This window comes from Castanea sativa, chromosome 5, assembly GCF_040712315.1.
Source record: "Castanea sativa cultivar Marrone di Chiusa Pesio chromosome 5, ASM4071231v1".
In the NCBI taxonomy this organism is placed as follows: Eukaryota; Viridiplantae; Streptophyta; class Magnoliopsida; order Fagales; family Fagaceae; genus Castanea; species Castanea sativa.
Window position 1 is genome coordinate 71,064,768 of NC_134017.1, and position 24,068 is coordinate 71,088,835.

At 31.4% G+C, this 24,068-nt stretch overlaps 1 protein-coding gene and 1 pseudogene across 1 annotated transcript; one reads left to right on the plus strand and one right to left on the minus strand.

Annotated features, from left to right (window-relative positions):
- Positions 1 to 4,216: 4,216 nt before the first annotated feature.
- On the minus strand, positions 4,217 to 10,864 carry LOC142635714 (protein THYLAKOID ASSEMBLY 8, chloroplastic-like; annotated as a pseudogene).
- A 3,766-nt stretch (positions 10,865 to 14,630) lies between these two features.
- On the plus strand, positions 14,631 to 21,203 carry LOC142636794 (cysteine-rich receptor-like protein kinase 25). The gene is made up of 7 exons (XM_075811091.1): positions 14,631 to 15,477; positions 18,630 to 18,800; positions 19,446 to 19,567; positions 19,866 to 20,085; positions 20,181 to 20,418; positions 20,626 to 20,773; positions 20,874 to 21,203. Exons 1-7 carry the CDS (start codon positions 14,676 to 14,678, stop codon positions 21,201 to 21,203), a joined length of 2,031 nt encoding a protein of 676 aa, XP_075667206.1. The 5' UTR covers positions 14,631 to 14,675.
- The last annotated feature ends 2,865 nt before the right edge of the window (positions 21,204 to 24,068 follow it).

Genomic DNA, 24,068 nt, shown 5'->3' on the forward strand with positions numbered 1-24,068 from the left:
CGTAGGATGTATAAAACGCAGGATGTTGCGTGTCATTCCCCGTTTTGTAGCCCATTGTGAATCCTGTGTGCAGGATGTAGAAAACGCAGTTTTTTGTGATTAGAGTTTTGCGTAGTCGGTTTTGAGAGAGTAAAAAGAACTATAGCTGCACTTTGTATTTTTCCCCTAATAATAGTGAAATCCATGAACTCGGTGGACGTAGGCAAATTGCTGAACCACGTAAATACTATCTTGTATGTGTGATTATTTTCTTTGCCGTGTGTTTTCTTTATTTTTTGTTTCTCACAGGTTTAGGAATTCGTGGAAATTCCCTACATGTATTTCTCATAGGGTTGATTAATTTTGGATGGGGAATGACACTTTCTTAGTATTTCCATTCTCATAATTTTTATTCTATGTAATTAAGGGTATATTTGGTTGGGTGGATTTTAAGGAAGATGGAAAAAAAATAGAGTGGAAAATAGGAGGGAAAATGAATAGGAAGCCTGTTTGGTTGGGAGGGAGAGGGGAAGAGAAAAGTGGTGGGGCCCAACTATTTTCTCTCTGGGCCCACCAAAATTCAATATCTCCAAAATTGAGAGAAAATGAGAGAGAAAATGAGGAAGATGTGTGTTGGACAAAATTGCCCTTCTCCATCCAATAGCCAACTTTTTGTCTTTCCGGTTTTTTATTTTTATTTTTTGCGTGGATAAAATTTCTTCTGGTTTTGCATAGTATGTTCACGTTGGTGTGATTTTGGTTTTGGTTTTGGTTTTGGTTTTGTTTGTTTGTTTGTTTTTTTTTTTTTTTTGTGGATAAAATTTTGGATAGTACACATTGGTTCTTTTTGTTTGTTTTTATCTTTTTTTTTTAATATCCTTTTAGCATTTGCTTATTTTATAAATAAATAAAAAAAAATTAAAGTGTCCATACGATTTTTTTTTAATAATAAATGTGTTACTTTTTGTTTATATATTTAGGAAGGATATAATGATAAATTTATATCGACCTTATTTTTCTTCCTCTCATTTTTTATCTTAACCAAACAAAAAAGTTTTCCATCCTTTCACTTTTCCACCCTTCCAACTAAATATAAATGAGGGAAAACTAAATTTTTTCCATCCTCCCACAATTTTCTATCCTCCAAATTTTCCATCTTCCAAATCAAATGGACTCTAAAGTTGACAAAAGCACAAGCTGCTGTGGTCTCAATGGTTTGTTTGTTTCATTTTATCCCCACTCTTGGGGGACTGAAAAAATGTTGCTTGATGTGCCGGATACATAATAATAGATTGTAGATATTGGCTGAGTATTTGTTATGGATATTTTTGGAAGAAAATAAAACAAATATTGACCATTATGTTTTTTTTATTGAGAGAGAGTTTCAACCTATGGCGTCCGCTCCTGATGATAGCTCTTTATCATCAGACCAAGATACCAATCAGTTTTTGGTGTAAGCGAGGATTGAACCCCAGATCTCTTATGTAACTATCAGAGACTTTAACAGTTGAGCTAATTGGAACCCACTAGATATTGACCATTATGTTAACTCATAAGTAATGTACAATTTGTCTTAGATTCTGATGGGTGATACCAGTATTCCAAACATAACTGCAGATAATATTATTCATAGGCCTTGATCTGGTTTTTGACTCTTTTATATTTGCTTATTTAGTCAAGTATTCCATGTTTTAAAAACCAAATCCAACGTTTAGTCAAGTATCCCATGTTTTAATACAAAGGTATACCACAACTCTATTAAAAAACTATGGTAACTTTTAAGGAAGTGTGAGGCAAGTTTTACTACACACAAAACCTTTTTTCCTCTCCTTTGGGTGTGTGTGTTTCCAAAAAAAGAAGAAGAGTATCTCATGTTTTAAAAACCAAATTATCAAGTGACGGTTGAAATTGAGACCAAAAGTACACCAAAGGAGGTGCAAGTTATCTATAATTGATGTCTTAAAATTTATGTGTGCCTGTTGTGCGTATGTTTGAAAGGCAAGGGGCTTGTAGTTCAACTCATTACTATCTCTTGGTGTTTATTACAGAGACATATAAAGTTCAAATTCTCTCTTTCCATTGTAAACATTAAATTATCTATAAAAAAAAAAGTCATATGTTGAAAATATAAAGAATGAGATGTTCAAGGTTTTGAGATTAGATTAGTGTTTTGGTGCCTCTGGAGAGAGAGAGAGAGAGAGAGAGAGAGAGAGAGAGAGAGAGAGAGAGAGAGAGAGAGAGAGAGAGAGAGAGAGAGAGAGAGAGAGAGAGAGAGAGAGAGAGAGAGAGAGAATTTTAGGGATTATTTTTGGCCTTGGGATTTTTTCCCCACGCGACTTTCATCCATATTAAAAATGGGAGAGAATGGGAGAATAATAAATAGGAGAGGATTCAGGCCCAATTTAGACTACTACAATATTGACTCCACACACACATTACTTTAGTAAATTCACATATATTAATTGTTTCAACTAATTTAAGCATAGAATTATTTTTAATATTTTTTGTTGCATATGCTACTAAAAATGTTTTTATTTTTAGATGGTATTTCTTTCAATTGTTGGCTTCCAAAGCTACAAAACATTAGAAAGAATGTCATATTTCAAATAAGTTTTTATTTATATTTAAATTTTATGAAATTAACCCTATAAATTCATTTTTATTATTATAAGTAATTGAAACACCATATATATAGATAGGACAAAGTTTACATATTTTGAAAATCTACTCGTTGGATTGTATGTTCTTAACACGCATGTCAAATTATGAGTCTATTAGATGTTATTTACTATTCGATCCATAAACTTATTTTCTTTGCATAATTTAAGATTACAAAAAATTAAAATTTAAACATTTAATTAATGATATAGCTATAAAGATTTGATATTTTAAAAATTTTGCAAGTATGTAAAAAATAAGAAGAAAATGTAATCTAATGGTAGATTTGTCAAAATTTATATCCAATAAATAATTAATATATGGAATTAAATACGTTTATGTCACATATGGAAATTTATTCATAGATTAACAGAAACGTTTCTTATTTTAGATAGAGAAGGGAAATTAAAAAGAATTATCATTCATTCATGAAGGAGAATTTGGGTCTTTGGACTCGCATATGCAAGTTGTTAACCAATGCAAATGCCTTCCACATTGGTCTCCTTCCGAGCCACTACCATACTCTTTGACCCACAAAAGAAGTCTTTGCATTTTAATTTTGGCTAAATGGTAAGTTACACACCTAAGGTTTGAGGGTGTTGGTATTTTATACCATGAAGTTTGAGAATTTAGAATTTAATCTTTGAAATTCTATTCCATTTGCATCATTGGCCATTTCATTCATTTATTTTTTCATTAAGTGAGATATAAGCTTGTCATGCGTGTTTAGTTCCTCCAATAAAATGATGTCATGTCATTTTTACTATGCCATGTCATTTTAATTTTTTTAGTCTGCAAAAATGATGTATTATTTTTTTGGACAAACTAAACACACATGATAAGTTTATGTGACATTAATTTAATGAAAAATATAAATAAAATGACTTTTTATGCAAACGAAATAGAATTTCAAAGAGAAATTATAAATTCTGAAATTTTGAGATGTAAAATTTAAATACCCTCACAGTTTAAGAATATAGTTTGCAATTTTTTAGCTAGGATTTCCGGGGAGGAATTTCATCTCTAGACAGAATTTTCAAACAAAAGTGCTATTATATAGACCACGGATTCACTACAGTAGAAAGTAAATCAGTTTGGGCAATGCTTCTGTCACAGTTCTACTCCAATCTCTACCCATCAACGACTTTTACCGCTCTCGCAGCACAACAACTCTTGACGGGAATATTCTTAACGTTTTTAAATTTTTCAGATATATGTCCCAGAAAAGAGTGAGGACATGTAAATATCTATTAACTATATAAGAAGCACCAATGCCCCTACAATACACATTTGGTTTATTGAGTCCCTTTATCTTTTTCTTTTTTTGGGTAAATTCCATTATCCTTCCTTGAGGTTTGGAGAAATACCACTCAGGTCCAAAACATTTCAAAATTGACCAATTAGATTCCTAAAAGACATATTAGTCCTTAACACTCTTAACACCGTTACCCCTTCGTCATTTTTCTTTCCCTCGCTCAGAACTCTCTCTAGTCTCTTCTCTCTAGTTCCTCTCCCTCTTACAATCCCAGCCAAAGCCATAACAAAAAAACTCAAATCTTACCACAGAACTATATCATCTCTACACTCTTAAACCTTCCAAATTGGCCCTCGAGAGCCCCTTAACCTCAACAACTAAACTCTCTTCTCCAAGCCTCCTCAACCCTTTACTCAAAACCTTAACCACATACTCATCCGCCTCCAAAGTGGACCCCCACCCACTCCTCTTCATCATCTCATAAATCCTGACTGTCGATTCCCTCCTATCAGCACCAATCATTGCCTTGATCAACCTAATGAGCCCCTTGTCGTCACATTGAATCCCACCCTCACTACAATCTGTCTCCAAGTCACAGATTAGATTGTCGAGATCTTCCACCATTCTGTTCTTAGCGAGAGCGGTGGCCATGTTGGCATAGAGGGACAAGTCCAGGTTGTTGTATTCAAATCGAAAGGCGGAGAAGGCGTGGAGAGCAAGGGCTCAATGGTCTTGGCGTAGGAGCTCGCGTAGGGTAGTGAGGAGGTCGGATTTAAGGAGGCGAGAGAGGATGGGGGAGTAATCGGGTGTGGTGGAGGAGGACTTGTGAGCTCGCTTGAGGGTTTGGATAGCGTTGATGGCTATCTAAATCTTACCCTAAATCCCACCGTGTGTGACCCCAGCTTGATCTTGTTGGAATTTGGATTTGGATAGTTTTGGCTTTGAGTTTTGTGGTAAGATTTGAGTTTTTTTGTTATGGCTTTGGCTGGGATTGAAAGAGGGAAAGTAACCAGAGGGAAGAGACTAGAGAGTTCTGAGTGAGGGAAAGAAAAATGATGGAGGGGTAACGGTGTTAAGGGTGTTAAGGACTAATATATCTTTTAGGGACCTAATTGGTCAATTTTGAAATGTTTTGGACCTAAGTGGTATTTCTCCAAACTTCAGGGGAGGTTAATGAAATTTACCTTTTTATTTTTTTATTTTTTTTTCAAGTTTTGAATAGTTGCTATAGTGCCAATTTGGTTTGTTCAATTGGCACTGTAGCTACAGTGCTTTGGTTTCAACCTTTTTATGGTTTGTTCAATTGGCACTGTAGCTGCTTTCTTTTCCTTTTTTATTTTTTTTTCTTTGCTTTTTTTTTTTTTTTCGGTGCATGTTCACTCTTTTTATTTTTATTTTTATTTTTTTATTCTTATATATAAAGCTGTTAGTTAACATAATAAATTGTCGCAATATTTTTGCAATTGTTGATATGTTAATTCCTTATAGGTTAAAATAAAATATCGTGCTAGAACCATCCACAACTAAAACTGAAGGTATTATGAAAAAAGAAGTTCTACATTCACAACATTTTTTGCAACACTTTCACAACATTGTTCATTAGGCTTTTTTTTTTCCCACAAACCACAGTACACCAGTTTTGGTTGTGTTGTTTTTGTCTTTTCGTTTAAATATTTAGATGTGTATGTATAGTTATACTGATTTAACAAATTCTTACAATATTTTCACAATTATTGAAAATTTGCACTGTTCATTGCCCCCCCCCCCCCTTTTTTTTCACAATATGTTGGTTTTGCTTGTGCTTTTAGATATTATATGTGCATACACAATTACGCTGACGCAACAAATTTTTACAATATTTTCATTATTATTGAGGTGTCAATTTTTTAAAGGTCAAAATAAACTAATAAAATAAGAGACTGAGACTAAGTACAACTAAAAATAAATGTATTATGAAAATGGTATAACATCTTCTTCTTATCACAATATTTTCACAATCACGAGATCTCAGTTCCTTATAGATCCAAATAAAATAAAATAAAAAGAAATGCTATGTCCGCAACATTTTCACAATAATTTTGTAACAAATTTTATGTAGCAAGGTATTTTTGAAGGATAAAAAAGTAATATCAGTAGTGGGTTCAATTTAAAACCAATAACAACTTGTCATATATAATTTGTTCTAAAAATGTTATTATTTTGAGGTGATTCTAAAAATTTTATGGATGTAGTATTTCTCTCAAATAAAATAAAAATATATCTATCGGGTCCTAAAAATAAAAGTATTGTGAAAATGTTTTAATATTTTGTTGTATTCTTAGACTTCTTTTTTAGTATATATAATCAAATTGTGTGAGCCAAAATTCACTGTAAGTTTCACACACAATTTTCTTGTATTGTCTTTTTGTTTTTTTTTTTAATGAATAATTTTAAAACCAGTAATAATTTTTCACTTAAGATTTGTTGTGAAAATGTTGTGGATGTAAAAATTAAATAATAAAATATCAAACTGGGACCTACCACAGCTAGAAATAAAAAATATTACAAAAATGTTGTGACATTTTGTTATATTCCTATAATTCTTTTTTGTGTGACACTTTGTTGTGTTCCTAGGCTTCTTTTTTTGTTTAGTCAAATTTAATAAGCCAAACTCATTGTTTTAGGCACAATTTTATTCAATTGGCTTTTTATTTTATTTTTAAATGCACGGTTAAAAGTGGTTAGTCCAATTTAAAACCAGTAGCAATTTACCACCTAAGATTTATTATGAAAATATTGTAGACGTAACATTACTCTAAAATAAAATAATAAAATATCAGACTAGGACTCACCATAGCTAAAAATAAAGGTATTGTAAAAATATCGTGACTTTTTGTTATGTTTCTAGACTTCTTTTTTGGTTTATTCAATTTCTTGAACTAAAATTCATTGTTTAATGCATAATTTTTTTAGGTTGATTTTTGTTTACACATTGTTTCTAGTTTTTTTTTTAATAAAAAAAAAAAAAAAAAACCACACACACACACACATATTGTTTTACACACACATAACACAAACAAATTGACGAAGTAACACTTTCCTCCTTTATGTTCGGGGTAGTTGCATTCTCTCCTTAAACTAAAGTTGAATAATTTTATAATTTATATTTTGTAAATGAGCATATACCCCTATTATTTCTCTCTTAGTTAAACCCTAACAAAATCTTATAATTCCTAAAATATTCCATTGTGCAATTTCTAATATACTCCCACTAAATTTTAATGTCCCAAAAAATTTCTGTGTATTTTGAATTTTATACGGTAGACTGGTAGTTATATTTGGAAAGTTAGAATGATGATATATAGTGTTCTATTTGTTACCTCGAGAACACTAATTTATTAGGTTAAAATCTTCTACACTTATAATTTTATCTAATAGAAACTTTGATGACATATGTCTTTTTTTATTTTGTTCATTTTTTAATTTATTTTCCTCTTTAAAAGGGTATTCATTAAAAATAAGTAAACTAAATATTATAGTTAGACTCATAAAATAAAATAATAAAGAATGAAATATGAATAACAAAATCTTCATTGTAGATGATTGCAAATATTTAATTTAATGAAGATCTTCAAAAAAATTGTAGCATATATTATCATTCATTGCGAAAATTTAAATATTGTAGAAAGATGATGACATTCAGAATCACTCTTTATAGCATTTTTTGGTGAGTAGATATTACATTTAGTAAATAAGTTCTAAGAAATTGTCATAGTACATAGATATTCAAATAACTATTTTAAATTTAAGTACATGATTTCATACTTCTTCAACAAAAAAAACTATATTAATTTTTTTACTAAAGGGCTAGCACGTGCCTTACAATGCAACCCACACTAGTCTATACATAAAAAGAGTCAATTGGTATAACGCTACAATACTTGTGCTACAGTACTTTGGTTTATTCAACTTCCACTTGATCCACTGTTACGCACTTAGAGCTGGAGGTGTCTAATGGATTATGTCTCACAAACTCACACTTATGCCTTCTTCTTCTTCTTCTTTTCATTTTTTTTAATGGTACTTGCGCAACAGTACTTGCGTTGAACTTGATTATATAATAATAATCAAATATTAATACAAAATATTATCACAATATTTTCATAATTATTAATGTGTTTAGGAGTGTGCATGGGTCGGGTTGGGTCGGGTTGAAGGGATTTTTTGACCCAACCCACCATGATGGGTCAAAAAAAATTCAACCCAACCCAACCCAACCCAATCCACATGAGTCGGGTTGGGTTAGGTTGAACCCATGGCATCTTGTTGGACAATATTGTAGAGTAAGAAATACACTTATAGGTTGAGACAAAGCAAAAACATTTAAAAATTAGCCAAAAGAAAACTAAGAAATCAACAAAGCAAAAGCTAAACATTGATCCACCACAGCAAGAGAGATAAACAGATAGAGTGAGTGAGAGAGAGAAAACATTGAGAAACTTTACCTAACACTGGAAGAGAGAGCTACCACCGGAAAGATAGAACCACCGCCGAGGCGGAGATGATAGCTGATGGATGATAGAGGCTCAACAGAGGGAGAGAGTGTTAGAGTTCAAATGTGAGTGAAGTGTGGGAAAGTGAGAGGGGAGGGGAAGAGGGAGGTAGCACATTTTTTTTGATGAATGAGGGAGGTGGCACATTAGGTTTACTGATTATGAACTAATAGGTATAGGATTTTATATATGATAGGAGGAAACAGTGGAAGTGCTCTATAGCTGGTTTTTTTTTTTTAAATTATTAAATATATAATATATATATATATATATATATATATATATATAAATATATAATATGATAGTAGGAGGAACCGAGGAAGTGCCCTACAGCTAGTTTTTTTTTTTTTAATTATTAAATATATAATATATTTTAAATATATATTAAAATATGGGTGGGTCGGGTCGGGTTGGGTTTGGCGGATTTGTAATTTTATAAACCAACCTAACCCACCAAGGCCTAAAAACTGACCCAACCCGGCGGGTTGGGTTGGGTCGGGTCGAGTTTGGCAGTTTGGTGGGTTTTCTGCACACCCCTAGATGTGTTAGTTCTTTATATGTCAAAACAAATTTATAAAGAGATCTATTACGTTCATAATATTTTTATAATATCTTTACAAAAAAATATAGGTGATTAGTTGTTATTGGTTCAAATTTTGAGCTTACCACTGAGATTACTTTTTTCCCCAATAATAACAACCGATAACAACCTACCACTTATAATTTGTTGTAAAAATTTTGTGAACATAGCATTTCTCAATAATAAAATATCATACTGGAACCAACTACAACTAAAAATAAAGGTATTGCGAAAAAAAAAGTGTTACATTCACAACATTTTCATAACAAATTTTAGGTGGTAAATTGTTATTCTAATTTAACAACCTACTACTTATGATTTGTAATGAAAATGTTGTGAACATAGTATTTTTCTTGTGAAGATGTTAAGACATCTTGTTGTTGTCACAATATTTTCAAACCTGTTGAGGTGTCAATTTTTTACAAGTCAAAAAAAGTTATAAAGGTATTATGACAATGTTATGACATTCTTTGTGTTTCTAGAAACTTTTTTTTATTAGTCAATTTTTGTTAAGCAAGAATTCACTATTTCACATATAATTTTCTTGGGTTGAATTTTTGTATTTTGTTTTGTATTTCTTTTTTCTTTTATGCACCATTTTAAGTAAAACACACATAGTTTTTGGTTTAGCCAATTTGTTGAGCCAAAATTCATAGTTTTATGAACAATTTTCTTGGACTGGTTTTTTTTATTTATTTTTTTTATTTATTTTTAAGGCATTGTTTAAAATAAAAAACACATAGCTTTACCAACAAAAAAGAATTATGGAAAAAAGTATTTTCCCCCTTTATATTCGGGGTAGTTTCATCCCCCAACTTTAATGTTGAATAATTTCCTCCTTTATATTTCGTAGACAAATATATAGTCCATGTTGTTACTCTTTTTGTTAAACCCTAACAAAATCTAATGATCCCTAGAATATTTCATTGTGCAATATCTAAAATGCCTCACTAAATTTAATGTCCCAAAAATTTTCTTCATGTATTTTGAGTTTTATATGTTAGTCATATTGAGAAAGTAAAAATGGTGACCCATGGTATTCTATTTGTTACCTAGAGAGCACTAATTTATTAGAGGTTTAAATCTTCTAGATTTATAATTTTATCTAATAGAAACTTCAATGACATATGTCTTTTGTTATTTTGTTCTTTTTTTCTATTTGTTTTCTTTCTTAAAAATGGTGTTCATTAAAAATTAAGTAAGTTAAGCATTGTAATTAAGCTCATAAAATAAAATTATAAAGAAAGAAGTATGAACAACAAAATATTCATTGCAAATGGTAATAGGTTTTTAATTTGGCCAAATCGGCCATTTACCACTTTTCGCAGAAATTATTAGCAACATATCACTGTTTGCAAAATAAGTAGCAATATACCACTTTTTTAAAACTTAAGTTCATGAAACTCGAGTTTGCTGTGTAAATCGAGAATTAAACACTCGAGTTTCATAAAAAAAACTTGTGCTAACATGAATTTTTTTATTGAAAAAATGCCACATGAAACTCGAGCTTGGTAAACTCGAGTTCCATACTCGAGCTTACCATTCTCGAGTTCTTTGCAAATACAAAAATTGAGCTTATGTGCTCTTTTTTTTTTTTTTTTTTTCCTTTAAATGGTACTCGAGCTTACCTCAAGTTCCTTGTAATATGGAACTCGAGTTTGCTAAGCTCAAGTTCCTTATACTTTTTTTTTTTTTAATAATCAACAAATAAACATAAACATAAAAATAAGTATTTTTTTTTTTAAATTTGAATGCACAAACATTTTTTTATTATTTATCTAATTAGAAGCATTGTAAAATATAGAAATTTTAATTTCAAAAAATATATTTTTCGGCTATTCATACCCCTTGTTCATTCATTTTTAATACACTCATCAATTTCTAACTTCTCAGAAGTGTTATGGTCAAATTTGTTAAAATATTGGGGGTTCCAATGAGAAATTTGAACAACATTGTGAACAAAGAAAAATTTGCTCTCTGCACATCATGTTTACTGTATATTCAAATCTGCTTACTACATTCATAAAATCTGTTTTCTGCATTAATTAAAACTATACACTGTTTTCTCATTAAAATTGTTCACTGTTTTTTGCACAAACTGATTCTAGCATTCTACATAAAATTATTTTCAATACAGCATTATTTAAAAAATTGTTCACCATTTTTTCTCCCTCTTTTTGGGCTAGGAGAGGGGATTCAATTATGATTTTTCTTATTTTCAGAGTTGGACTTTTTTACCATATTTTTTTTAGAGAGATTTACTAGGTATGTGTATGGCAACAGATTAAAAATTGGCTTTTTGTTTTAATTATTTACTGTTCACGCGTCCCACACAACTTTTAATCTTAGCTTTATTTCAAATAATCTTACTTTCAGTTTTAAAAAAATAAGCTAGCTTTTAACATTTTTTCTCACATTATGTGAATTAGCTACCAAAAATAAACAATTCTCAAACATAAACTAGATATTAAAAAGAGCACTCAAGTGTGAAATTTGGTAAATACCAATGTTTGGTTGTGCGGCGTTTTTCCCTAGCTTGCAGCTAATATTTGTTAAGTTACTCACATAATCTCTCTTCTGGAAACTCATGACGCTTGATTGGGCAAGTATGAGGTTCATTTAGAGAAAATATGAGATCACAATGTAGGCGACAATGAAGATCCTAATACAGTTTCAGCAAAAATTGACAATTTAATAGTCCAAGTAGAGAGAATGTTTTTAGGTGACCAAGCAGCACGAATCGAACAAAAACAAGTGTGAATTTTCGGGAGTGAAAATGGGCCCAAGGGTGGAGCCACGTTGCCCTTTAGGGGGGCCGTGGCCCCTAAAAAAAAAAAAAAAAGTCCACCAGCGTATATAGAAATTTTAATTGGGCCCCCCAATGATGTACATCTGCCCCCCCCCCCCCATTTCTATTCAATTTACTCCCAGCATGCTCGAATTTCTCTTTGTACACAATGCTGTTTGAATTTCTCATTGTAACCCCTAATATTTTAACCAATTTGACCATAATGCTTCTGAGAAGTTAGAAATTGATGAGTGTGTTAAAATTGAATGAACAAGGGGTATGATTGGCCTAAAAATTTATATTTTGAAATTAAAATTTCTATATTTTACAATGCTTCTAATTAAATAAATAATAACATATGTTTGTGCGTTCAAATGAAAAAACTAATTATTTTTATGTTTATGTTTATTTGTTGATTATAAAAAAAAAGTATAAGGAACTCGATCTTAGCAAACTTGAGTTTCATATTACAAGGAACTTGAGCTTAGTAAGCTCAAGTACCATTAAAGAAAAAAAAAAGCATTTAAGCTATTACAAGGAACTCAAGCTTGGTAAACTCGAGTACCATTACAGAGTCGAGTTTTATATTTACAAAGAACTCAAGCTTGGTAAGTTTGAGTATGGAACTCGAGTTTACCAAGCTCAAGTTCCATTTGACATTTTTTCAATAAAAAAATCCATATCAGCACAAGTTTTTATTTTATTTTTTATTTTATGAAACTCAAGTGTTTAAAACTCGATTTACACAGCATACTCGAGTTTCATGAACTTGAATTTCAAAAAAGTGGTATATTGATACTTATTTTGCAAACAGTGATATGTTGCTAATAATTTCTGTGAAAAGTGGTAAATGGCCGATTTGGCCTATTTAATTTGATGCAGAGTTTCAATTGTAGTATATGTTATCATTTATTAGTAGAATTTAAATATTATAACAATATTTTATCAAAACTTAGTTTTTTATTGTTGGAAGTTGACAACATTTGTTATCATTCTTAGTGGAATTTTTTTTGTAAGTATGTATTATCTTTAATAAATAGTATCTAAGAAATGAAAAAATATTTTGTATCAAATGATACCACGTCATCCGTATTAAAATCCAATAAACGAGAGATATGTGTGCAAAACTAACTACCCACTAACACATGTCTTTCAATTGTTAGTGGGTTGGTTATTTTTTGCTGACATGTCTCATACTTATTGAATTTTAATACTGTTGACAGGATATCATTTGATACCATAACCATCTCCAAAGAAATTATCATACTAAATAGATAGCCATATGTTAAATAACTATTTTAAGTTTAAATACATGGTTTGATATTACTTTAAGAAAAAATATTATCTTAAATTTTCTCAGGGCTGCACGTGCAACCCTTACTAGTAATTACTAAAATTTACATGACTTACGTCCTGTCCCAAGTCCTATCCTTGTCCAAGAGACGGTGAAAGGTATCCTAAGTTCTAATATTATCCTCAAGCAAATGCTTGCATCTACGCCACTGATGTCTTCTTCGTAGAGATTTATTTAATTATTTTACAACTATTATAGATTTTCAATTTATTGTGGCTGCTTAATTATGATGGGTTTTTTTTTTTTTTATAAATTTTATATATATAAGATAAAATTTTTACTCTAACCTAATCTAAGTGTATATGTGTGTAAAGCTCCCTCCTAGAGGCTTAAACCCTGACTTTTGCCCCCCACATCCTACAAGCATTTATACTTGTAGAGTGATCACTGCACCAAAGGAGAGCGGTGGTGCTTAACTATGATTGTTCTTTATTATCATGTTGATTGGTAATATACCAATTAATTTAAAGTATAGGTAGAGTTCGAACCCCAAATATATTATTTGACCATAAGAGACTAATCCATTTTTAGTATCTGTGAGGTTGAACCCAAATTTCTTAATAGTAGATAAGATACTTTTGGAGTTGAACTGACTACACATATTTAATTTTTTTTTTTATATTAGATAATACTTTCATAAACACAAATTAAAATAGAACACAACAAGACTATAAAAAGGAAAAATATCTCCATCTCTATCTCATGGAAAAAAACAAGAAATCAGGATATCAAAGATGGGTATTGTTCCTATCCTACCACGGAAAAAGGCTTATTTTGTATAGTTGGAATTTTATATATATATATATATATATATATATATATATATATATTAATTAAGTAGAATAAGTCAAAAACATATATATTTGGATTAGACTTTTTTCTTGAATTTTTTAAATCTGTTTATTATATATGTGTTAAAGTTTCATTAATTTAAAATAGTTTAACTTATTAGTTGACTTCATAATAATTTTTCATATAAATTTTTGAAACCTCAAAATTTGAAAAGTTAATATTTTAACAAATAAATATTTTTAACTGAATTTAGATTATGTTCTATATATAAACCTTCCTTTAAAATATTACCACATTATTAGAATAGATAAATGCATATACAAATAAAATTATTATAAATTCCTATTAATTGTTCTCTAGTTATCAGATTTATTTTTCAGGAAAAAAAAATTAAACAGAGCAAATACATATATATATATATATATATATTTATTTATTTATTTGTGTACGACTTATCTACTATTTTTAAGTATAATTATATTTTTGTGAACCTTCTTAAAAAAAACAAATTATTTTTGTTCTTTTGTGCATAAATAAAAACAAAACAAAACAAAAATCGAATGCAAATACGCACATATTTCCCACGTGTTTCAAGATATTATAAGATATGTGGACCCAAAAATTCATCTTCAAAACAGCATTTCCTTATCTAAAATCTTATCAATACTCGCTCACTCCATCAATAAAAGCAGAAAATCAGCTACAGTTACACACATTGGAAGAGACTGAACTATCAAATGACTTCTTTGAGCTTGAATCCCTCCATCACCCTTCTATTCATTTCCATGCTTAGCATCCTTAGCTTGACCACTCATGCAACTGCCCCAATTCACCTCAATGAGGTATGTGCAAACACCACTTTCAGCTCCAATAGCATCTACCAATCCAATCTCAACTCCCTCCTCTCTTCACTCTCTTCCAGCGCCACACACAACCTCGAATTCTACAACACCACCAGTGGCCAAAACACCTCCAACCCCGTCTCCGGCCTCTTCCTCTGCCGCGGCGATGTCACCCCTCAACTCTGCCAAGAATGTGTAGCTGCAGCAGTCAAAGAGATAACCAAAAAATGTTCCAGAGAAAAGGTTGCCGTAATATGGTACGATGAGTGCATGTTGCGTTACTCAAATCGATCATTCTTTTCCACAGTGGACGAAAAGCCAAAGTTTGCCCTATTGAACACGCAGAATATCACTAAACAGGACAGGTTTAACAAGCTACTGGCTAAGTCAATGAATGAGACAGCAGCTCAGGCTTCTAATGCTCCTATTGGTTCCAAAAAATTTGGAACCAAAGAAGTGAATATTTCTGTTTTTCAAACACTGTACAATCTTGTGCAGTGCACAGCGGACTTGTCCAGAAACGATTGTAGTAGTTGTCTTCAGGCTGCTATAAATCTTCTTCCATGGTGTTGTACTGGAAAGCAAGGGGGAAGAGTCCTTTTTCCGAGTTGTAATGTTAGGTACGAATTGTACCCTTTTTACCGGATGGAAAATGCCACATTCATGCCTACATCAGCTCATACATCTTCACATCCAGGTTCGGTAACAGAACTTTCAATGCTTTTTCCCTTTTTCTCTTTACATTATTGAGTATTGTGATAGATACAAATTTTTTTATAAAAAATATTTACAAATTATTGAAGTAATGAGTGATTATTTGTAAATGAAAAACTGATATTAATAATAGGTTTAGATGAAAACAAAAAAGAAGCTAACTACATCAATATTTTGTAAAAATATAATAAAATAGTTTGTGGTTATAACATTATTTTGCATTATTAGCTATTGAGTAATGGTGATTCAATTTTCAAAGGCATACTTTATAAATCTTTGTCGTTATTGATAATTTTGTTGTGTATGATTTTAGTGCGGGTCCTTCTCCCTTTAATGAATAGGGACAATTAGCCATATACAAAGTCAGGTCCAAGAGCGTTACAACTCCAAAGGATGGAGCTATTAAATAAAATAAACACTATGGAGTAGGCAACAAGCCATTCCATTGGACCATTGCCCATCAACATTGTTCGATGAGGGGTAGAATGTAGACCCACCATTGGCAGGGCTGATATCCCTCTATGATTCACTTTTCTAAGAAAGTAATTCTTGTAACAACTTATACTAAATCAAGTGTATGTAGGGTTGTACAAGAAACCCAGCTACTCGGGACGGAACTAACTGAAACTGACTGTCGGTGGCCCTAATTGATCCCTTCATTGGTCTGCCACAAGTTCCTTCTCTTAGAAATTGACTCTGGCAAATTGAGTGGTGGGTGTCCTCCACCAAAATTCAAGCCACCCGACCTGACCTGAAAACCACTTCAAGAAACCTTCAAAATCTACTAGAGTCTATCTCGATCCGGCGACTATTAGGCCTTCAAAGCTCAAATCCGGCCATATTTGGCCTTTTTTTTGTTTAGATCCACTTAAATCTAGCGATGATTAACTTAGATTTTCTAAGATTCGGCAATGTTTGGAATAGATCTACTCAGACCTGACAATGTTGGTCTCAGATCCGGCGACATTTGGCATAGATCCAGCAAGGTTTGTCTCAAATTCAGTTGAATCTTTCTCTCCTTCACTCAGATCCGGTGAAGATCTACTACCCTCCACCCACAAGCCATTGCTTCATAAGTTTCGACCAAACTGACCTGATCATTTGTCAACGCTCATCCGACTTGACTCGTAGTGGTTGCTAGTGAATTGCGGGTTTTCTCTTCTTCAACACGAACTAAGCGGGTCGAGTGGTGGGTTGATCTCAAACCCGAACCACCCAACTCATGGATAGCCCTAAGTATAAGTCACACACATAACCACTAATGAGTGAATAACATGTGGAAAGTTGGTTTGAACCACTTTAGCAACACAATTAAATTACATGCAATGACTAATGAGTGAATAGCGTGCATGTGAAAAGTTGGTGTGAACTATAACAAAAATAAATAAAATACATGGCATTCATACGTTAGTGTTAAATAGAGTCTTGGCATTCCCACTTTTTCACTTAGTGGGATTATTTTTTTCTTTGTTGTTTGGCTTTTGGAGCCAATTATTAAAATTATATATATAAAGGATTATTGTTTTAAATTGATAGTATAACGTAAACTAATAATTTACCCTACTATTACGAGACCCCCCCTCCCTGCTTCCCCCCGGTGCTGGTGGGCCTATATATATAATCTTCTGTCATTGGTTCACCCCCTCCCCCGGTGCTGGTGGGCCTATATATATAATCTTTTGTTACTGGTTCATACAGTTGGGCCAAGGGCTACTGCATGGTTAAAGTTTACTCTTTGATTTTTTTTTTTTTTTTTTTGAGGGGGTACTCTTTAATTGTTACAACTCACAACTGGGCCCATCCTTTCTTTATTTAAAAAGTAGCGATTTTATTCTTGCTACTGCGCGCATGATTAAAAAAAAAAAAAAAAGGTTTACTCTTTAATTACTCACAACTGGGCTCATTCTTTCTTTCTTTAAAAAGTAATGATTTTATTGTACCATGCCTAGGTTGAATAGTGGTTTTGGATCAATACGGTAGATCTATTGAACATCCTTCCCTCCAAAGTCATGGCAGAAATAGTGCGCTGACTCCAAAGTCATGTGGGGCGTACATTTTGTGAGATGGAAAATATACGAGATATCCTTTTTTTCTCTTTTCTTCTTTTATCAACATTCTCACCTAAAAAAAAAAAAAAAAAAACGAAAAGAAGAAGAAGAATGGTTTGTTTGATATTAAGGGCTCGTTTGATAAAATTTTTTTAGTAATGTTATTTAAGTATTGTAGAAATACGTGTGAGTAAAACAAAAAAAAAAAGTTTTATTTGATATTAAGGGCCTGTTTGATAAGAAATTTCTATTATCGTTGTTTAAGTATTGTAGAAATATGTGTAGATGAAAAAGTATTGTAGAAATACGTATACTGTTGTTTAAATAACGAAAACTGTTGTTTAAACAATAGTACCAATCATGCCTTAAGTTCTCAAAAAAAAAAAAAGTTGTTCAGCTCTTGAGTTGGTTGATTTTCCACCTATAGCCATCTTTTTTTTTTTTTTTTGTGAGTGATGACAGTCCATTTTCCTAAATTAATGAGCAAAATGAACCTCTTCTATTGATACATTAAACTCTCTCTCATTTTTAGATAGATATGTGACAAATAACATTTATTTGATTTTTAAATGATACATATAATTCATCTAAAAAGAAAATGAAAGGAATTGAAGGATTACATGGGAGGAAATGGGAGGAAGTGGTCAGGCATACAACTCAAATTCCCCTCTCCACCTGCTATGTATTCATAAATTTTTTAAAATATATTAAAATCCATAAAATTTTTTAAAATATATTAAAAAAATGAAGAAACCTCGAGCATACCAGCCAATCTTGTCATATAGTCAAATGGCACTTTTGCCTTCATTGGTACGGTGAGGACTGGGGTCGCATCCTCACAATTTTTTCATGGGGAAACAAAAAGAAAAATGACTCAAAGTAGACTTATTAGACCATAAATAAGTAATGTTAATTAAACACAAATTGTTTTACACACAAGTTACGATGTTTACTGCTTTTAGGAGTGTGCATACAACTGAGTAAAACAGTTTCTGTAAAACAAGTTTAACCCTATATATTTTATTGGGCAACTCTCTCCTAACGGACTGTTTACTGTTGTCAATGAAACATGATATTGTTTACGCAGGAAAGGACAAAAGCTTAACGGCAACGATAATCGCCATTGTTGTTCCAATAGCTGCCTTGGTGCTAGTCCTAGTCATCCTATCCTTCTGTTTCCTAAGGAGAGCAAGAAAGAAGACCAATTCTATAAAGGGAGAGAGTTCTAAGAAATCTAATCATATCCTAAATTATCAAGGTATGCGAGTCGTCTTAAATTATCAAGGTATGTCACTTTTTTCTCATTTTCAAGTCTTCATGAAAATGATGTTAACATATTCGATTGTGAGTGGTGTAGTTCAAGTGTGAGTGGTGTAGTTAGATAAATGTTCAAGATCCACATTAGATAATAATCACAAGAATGAGTTGTTAATATATCATAATTAGTTTTATATATAAAGAAAATAATTAATTGGACACAACCCATTGATTTAAGACATTTTTGTTTTTGTTTTAATATATATTTATATGATAGAATTTCAATCTATAATATTTGCTCTATGATAATTATTTATTATCATCATATCAAAATGCCAATTGATTTTTGAATCACACCAAAATATCAATTGATTTTTGGTATAGGCGGGGTTTTCAAACCCCCAAATCTCTTATTTGATGATACAAAATTTTATCAATTGAGTTAATAAGAGTCTACGATTTAAGTTGTTCTTGAGGGAGTGTTAAAAACTACTTGTAGGTTAAACTTCTAGGGTATATGGTAGCTTTTCAGAAAATGAGAAAGAAGTTATTGATTTTGTACAAACTCTCACCTTATGAATTATGATAAGCTAACATTGCTCTTATTTCTAGTGTAATATCTTACTTCTACTTTTTGGATGTTTAGCTGCAAGTGAATTAACAACTGTGGAGTCCTTGCAATTTGATTTTGGGACAATTGAAGCCGCCACAAACAAATTCTCAGATGACAACAAGATTAGTGAAGGTGGATTTGGTAAAGTATACATGGTATATATCAAAATTAATTTCTAGTTTTTTTTTTTTTTTTTTTGGGTATTCAAATAAGGATACGTAGCATATTTACTGCATATAATTAGAATTCAAATGTGAAAAGTTTTTTCATGAACCTTATAGCTCAATTGGTTGGCACTTCCTAGTATTTCAATGAAACATTCTGAGTTTAAATCCTCCATTCCCAATTATCGAATTATCAAAAAAAAAATTGAAAAGCTTTCAATTTACTGGAATTTAATAAATTCCATGAATTAAACTATTCTAAAGCTATTTAAAATACATACATTACCAGGGTACACTTCCTAATGGACAAGAAATAGCTGTAAAGAGGTTATGGAAAAGTTCTGAACAAGGAGTAGAACAATTTAAACAATTCAAGAACGAGGTTGAACTACAAGCGAAGCTTCAACACAAAAATTTGGCAAGGCTATTGGGATACTGCTTGGAGGGAGAAGAAAAGATACTTATCTATGAATTTGTGCCCAATAAGAGTCTTGACAATTTTATATATGGTTTGTCTTTCTAAACATGCATCCAATAGTTTTATAAGCATTTGGAATTCTTTGTTTTTATTATTATTATTTTTTTTCTTTTGATGAACTTTTAGATTCAAAAAAACAAGGACAATTGGATTGGGAAACACGATATAAGATAATTGGAGGGATTGCTCGAGGAATACAATATCTTCATGAAGATTCTCAACTTAGAATTATACATTGTGATCTAAAGGCTAGCAGCATATTGTTAGATGCAGAAATGAATCCAAAAATTTCAGATTTTGGTATCGCACGGACTCTTGAAGTTGATCAAACTCAAAGAGATGCAAGTAAAATTGTGGGGACATAGTAAGTTACAGATGGTTTTCTTCTAATTTGCATCATCAGAATTAATGCATTTATTCAAGTCCTATTCCAAGTAATTAATCATTGAAAAAATATATTATAAAAAATGCAAAAAAAGGTAATTTTGACACATTGAACTTGAAGAACATAATCATGAGGTTCCTCAGTGTCATTTAGTAACACTACTATGTTTTTGGTGTTGGTTTACAGTGGTTATATGTCTCCAGAGTACGCTATGCAGGGGGAATTCTCTGATAAATCCGATGTATATAGTTTCGGTGTCCTTGTCCTTGAAATTATCACCGGAAAAAAGAATAGTAACTTTCAATCAAAAGGGGCTGAGGACCTCTTGAGCTACGTGAGTATATAAAATATAGTGTAATTTGTTTCCCTTTCTTAATGCCTAGGGTCACCACTAGTAGCATGACATTCTAAACGCTACTTTATAAAATGTGCAGGCTTGGATACATTGGAGGGATGGTAGGCCCTTGGAATTGTTGGATCCAACTTTGGAAGGTTTTTATTTGATAGATGAAGCCATTAAATGCATCCACATTGGCTTATTATGTGTTCAGAAGGATCCAGCTGACAGACCCACTATGGCATCAATAGTTCTTGCGCTTAATAGCCACTCTGTTAGTCTACCGGCACCGCAACAGCCAGCTTTTTTCCTTCGCAACACAGACCAGAACTTGCCCCAAATATCTATGGAGTCTGATCAATCTACTAGCATGTCCATGTCATGGTCTGTCAATGAAGAATCTGTTATTGAATCACACGCTCGATAGAATAGTTTACTGAAGCAAGGAATGCACAAGTTTTGTGCAAACGGGTGGGCAAAAAGTTTAAAGCTAAGACATTAAATTATTTGGGTTTTTGTAGAACGAGTCTAAGGCCATTACATTTTTAAAAACATCTTTTACAATCACTGACATGAGCTGTTTTGATTGCATGTAATAAACGTGTTATTAGTACCGATGGATCGAAGTAAAAATATTATTCAAACTTCCAAATCTCAACATCTCATGTTAGTAATTATAAAAAAATTATGTTACATTACTCTTATAATGAAATAACCAATTAGTTTATTTATTGTGGGTTCCAGTTATTTCAACTAGTAAAATATTTTCTCTAACAAAAAAAAGGTAAAATATCTTATGGTTGAATGGGGTTCAATCTTCACTTATACTAAAAACTGATTTGTGTGTTGGTATTATGATAACAGCTAGTATTAAGAGTGGCTACCATAAGTTGAAACAATTTAAAAATAAAAAGAAAAACTAATTGGCTATTTAGCCAAAGAAAAAAGCACGCTGATATTGAGGAAGGATTCACTTGTAATCAAGAGCATTTTAAGTAGTTTGCCCTCTGTCAGTGGAAAAAATAGGAAAAACACTCCTACTATTATGAAATAGCCTTGACACCTAAAAAAAAAAAAAAAAAAAAAAAAAAACTCTTCAATTCTCTCACACAATCATACTCACTTATTTTACTATTCCTAAATAGTATTTATTTCAAGTAGTTTTGATGTTGTCCCATCCATTGTACTATTTACAGTACTTTTCTTCCCTATTTTAATTTTTCTTTTCTTTTCTTATTATAATTATAATGCTATAAACATAATATTTTTTATAATAAATTTCACAATTATGAAAATAGTTAACTGTAAAGGGTAAACAACTTACATTGACGAACCCAGTACTTTATTTCCTTCAAAAGTCACTGTCCACTATTTTAACAATTGTAAAATTTAGTGTGAAAAAATTGTTTTTGTATGACAATTCAATTAGTAGGTTCCATAGTTAACTTTTGTAGATTGATTTATTTATTTTAATTAATTTTAAGCAATTAATTTATGTCTAAATTTTATGTATTTAAATTAATTTCTCACTTTGATTGTTAGTAACTATGATTGATTATTATTTTTTCTTTGTTTTAATAATATGGAATATATACTTGTAGTTACAATTATCTATTTATTTTGTTTTTATTATCTATTAATTTTTTTAGATTAATTTTTTTTTAGTATTATTTTTCAATCTTGCCCCCTTAAACTGAAATCTTAGCTCCGTCACTGGTCACTCTCATATTCTCAATGAGAAGTAACAGTCTCTAATTTAGGAGAATTCACCCCCAGTAAATGTAAGGGTATATTGGAAATTTCCAATGTACGGGTCATATATGGAGATACCATAAATTATTGTAAACCTTTTATGTGAATTTATTGGCACTCACTCTTGTGGACATAGGCATGTTGTCTAATTACGTAAATCTCTGTGTGAATTTGCTCTCTTTTTTCTCTCTAATTTACTATTATGCTAAGATTTGAAATCATTAATATTTCTATTGGCCTATCCAACTAACAAAGGTAAAGGCGATTTTTTTTTTTGATACATCAATAGATGGGGGTAGGGGGATCTGAACCCTAAATGTCTTGGCTGTAAACACCAAGAGTTGTCAACCAATTAAATTACAAGACTCTTGATAATAAAGGAATTAGTCGCAGACCCATGCAATGCGTGGGGATAAATAATTATTTTGTATATTAATATAATGTGTAATTTTTTCTCTAAAATTATTTGAAGATAATTTGTTCTCCCTAAAAAAAAATTAAACAATTTCTATTAGATCTATTTCGGTCCCATGCAATCCAATTCAGTCCACTAGCTCAATTTCGGTCTCCTTTAGTTCATTTTAAACTAATTGGGCCTCAAATCGATTCTCTTTGTAGTTGCCTTTTTTAGATTGAGCTCAAAATTTTTTTTATTTTTATTTTTATTTTTAATTTGGGTTGAAAAGTATTAAATTTTATTATATTTGGGTTAAACTCTATAGTTTTGTGTTAATAAACAAAAAGAAAATAGACATTATAAATTAGAAATATGAGCCCTAAAAGTGATAAATATTCAAAAGTCTCCTTCTGTCCACATTGGTTCTATTTGGTCCATTCTATCCTCTTTGGTCTAGTTTAGTCCTATTCGGTCCATATGGTCCTTATCGGTTCACTCAGTCCTATTTAGTCTATTCTATCCACTAAAGTTCTATTCGGTTTAATTCGGTACATTGGTTCTTATTTAGTCCACTTTGGTCGTATTCGGTTCATTCAGTCCACATTGATTCTATTCGGTCCATATTAGTCCTATTTTATCCACTTTGATCCACATTGGTCCAGATCAGCTTTTAAAGGGCATTTCGCGGTACATTTGTTTTAGACTTCTCCCATCTTCTTCCAAACCCCTATTTTAATGCTTCAACATCAAAGGTAATCTTTAACTCTTTTCATCAATTTTGATCCTTAGATTATGTTTGGGGGTTTTATATTCATAGTTGGGATTTTCTCAAATGGAAGTTGGAAAACTTATTTTTTGTCAATCTTTTTTATTGGGTTTTGTTTTAAATATTAATTTGCTTTGGATGTTGGCCCCTTGTGGCAAAAATAACATGTATTTAGGCAAGAATTTCATATGTTCATGGATTGTTTAACATACATGTATAGTGTGTGTACTCTAAATATTTGATAAAATGCCCAAATGACATTTTCTCGTTGTTTTGGACTCTGATGAGTACCAAATTTTGGGAGTCACCATATTATTCATGTTTATCATGTTTTGATTATTGGTTGTGTGTTTTATACACTTTTCCCCTTGAGTGCT

Bases quoted from the DNA above. Each gene is read 5' to 3' on its own strand.
- LOC142636794 (XM_075811091.1), top strand. From the start codon at position 14,676: ATGACTTCTTTGAGCTTGAATCCCTCCATCACCCTTCTATTCATTTCC. The intron at 15,478-18,629 runs GTTCGGTAACAG...TTGTTTACGCAG, and splicing joins TCATACATCTTCACATCCAG to GAAAGGACAAAAGCTTAACG. The intron at 20,419-20,625 runs GTAAGTTACAGA...GTTGGTTTACAG, and splicing joins AGTAAAATTGTGGGGACATA to TGGTTATATGTCTCCAGAGT.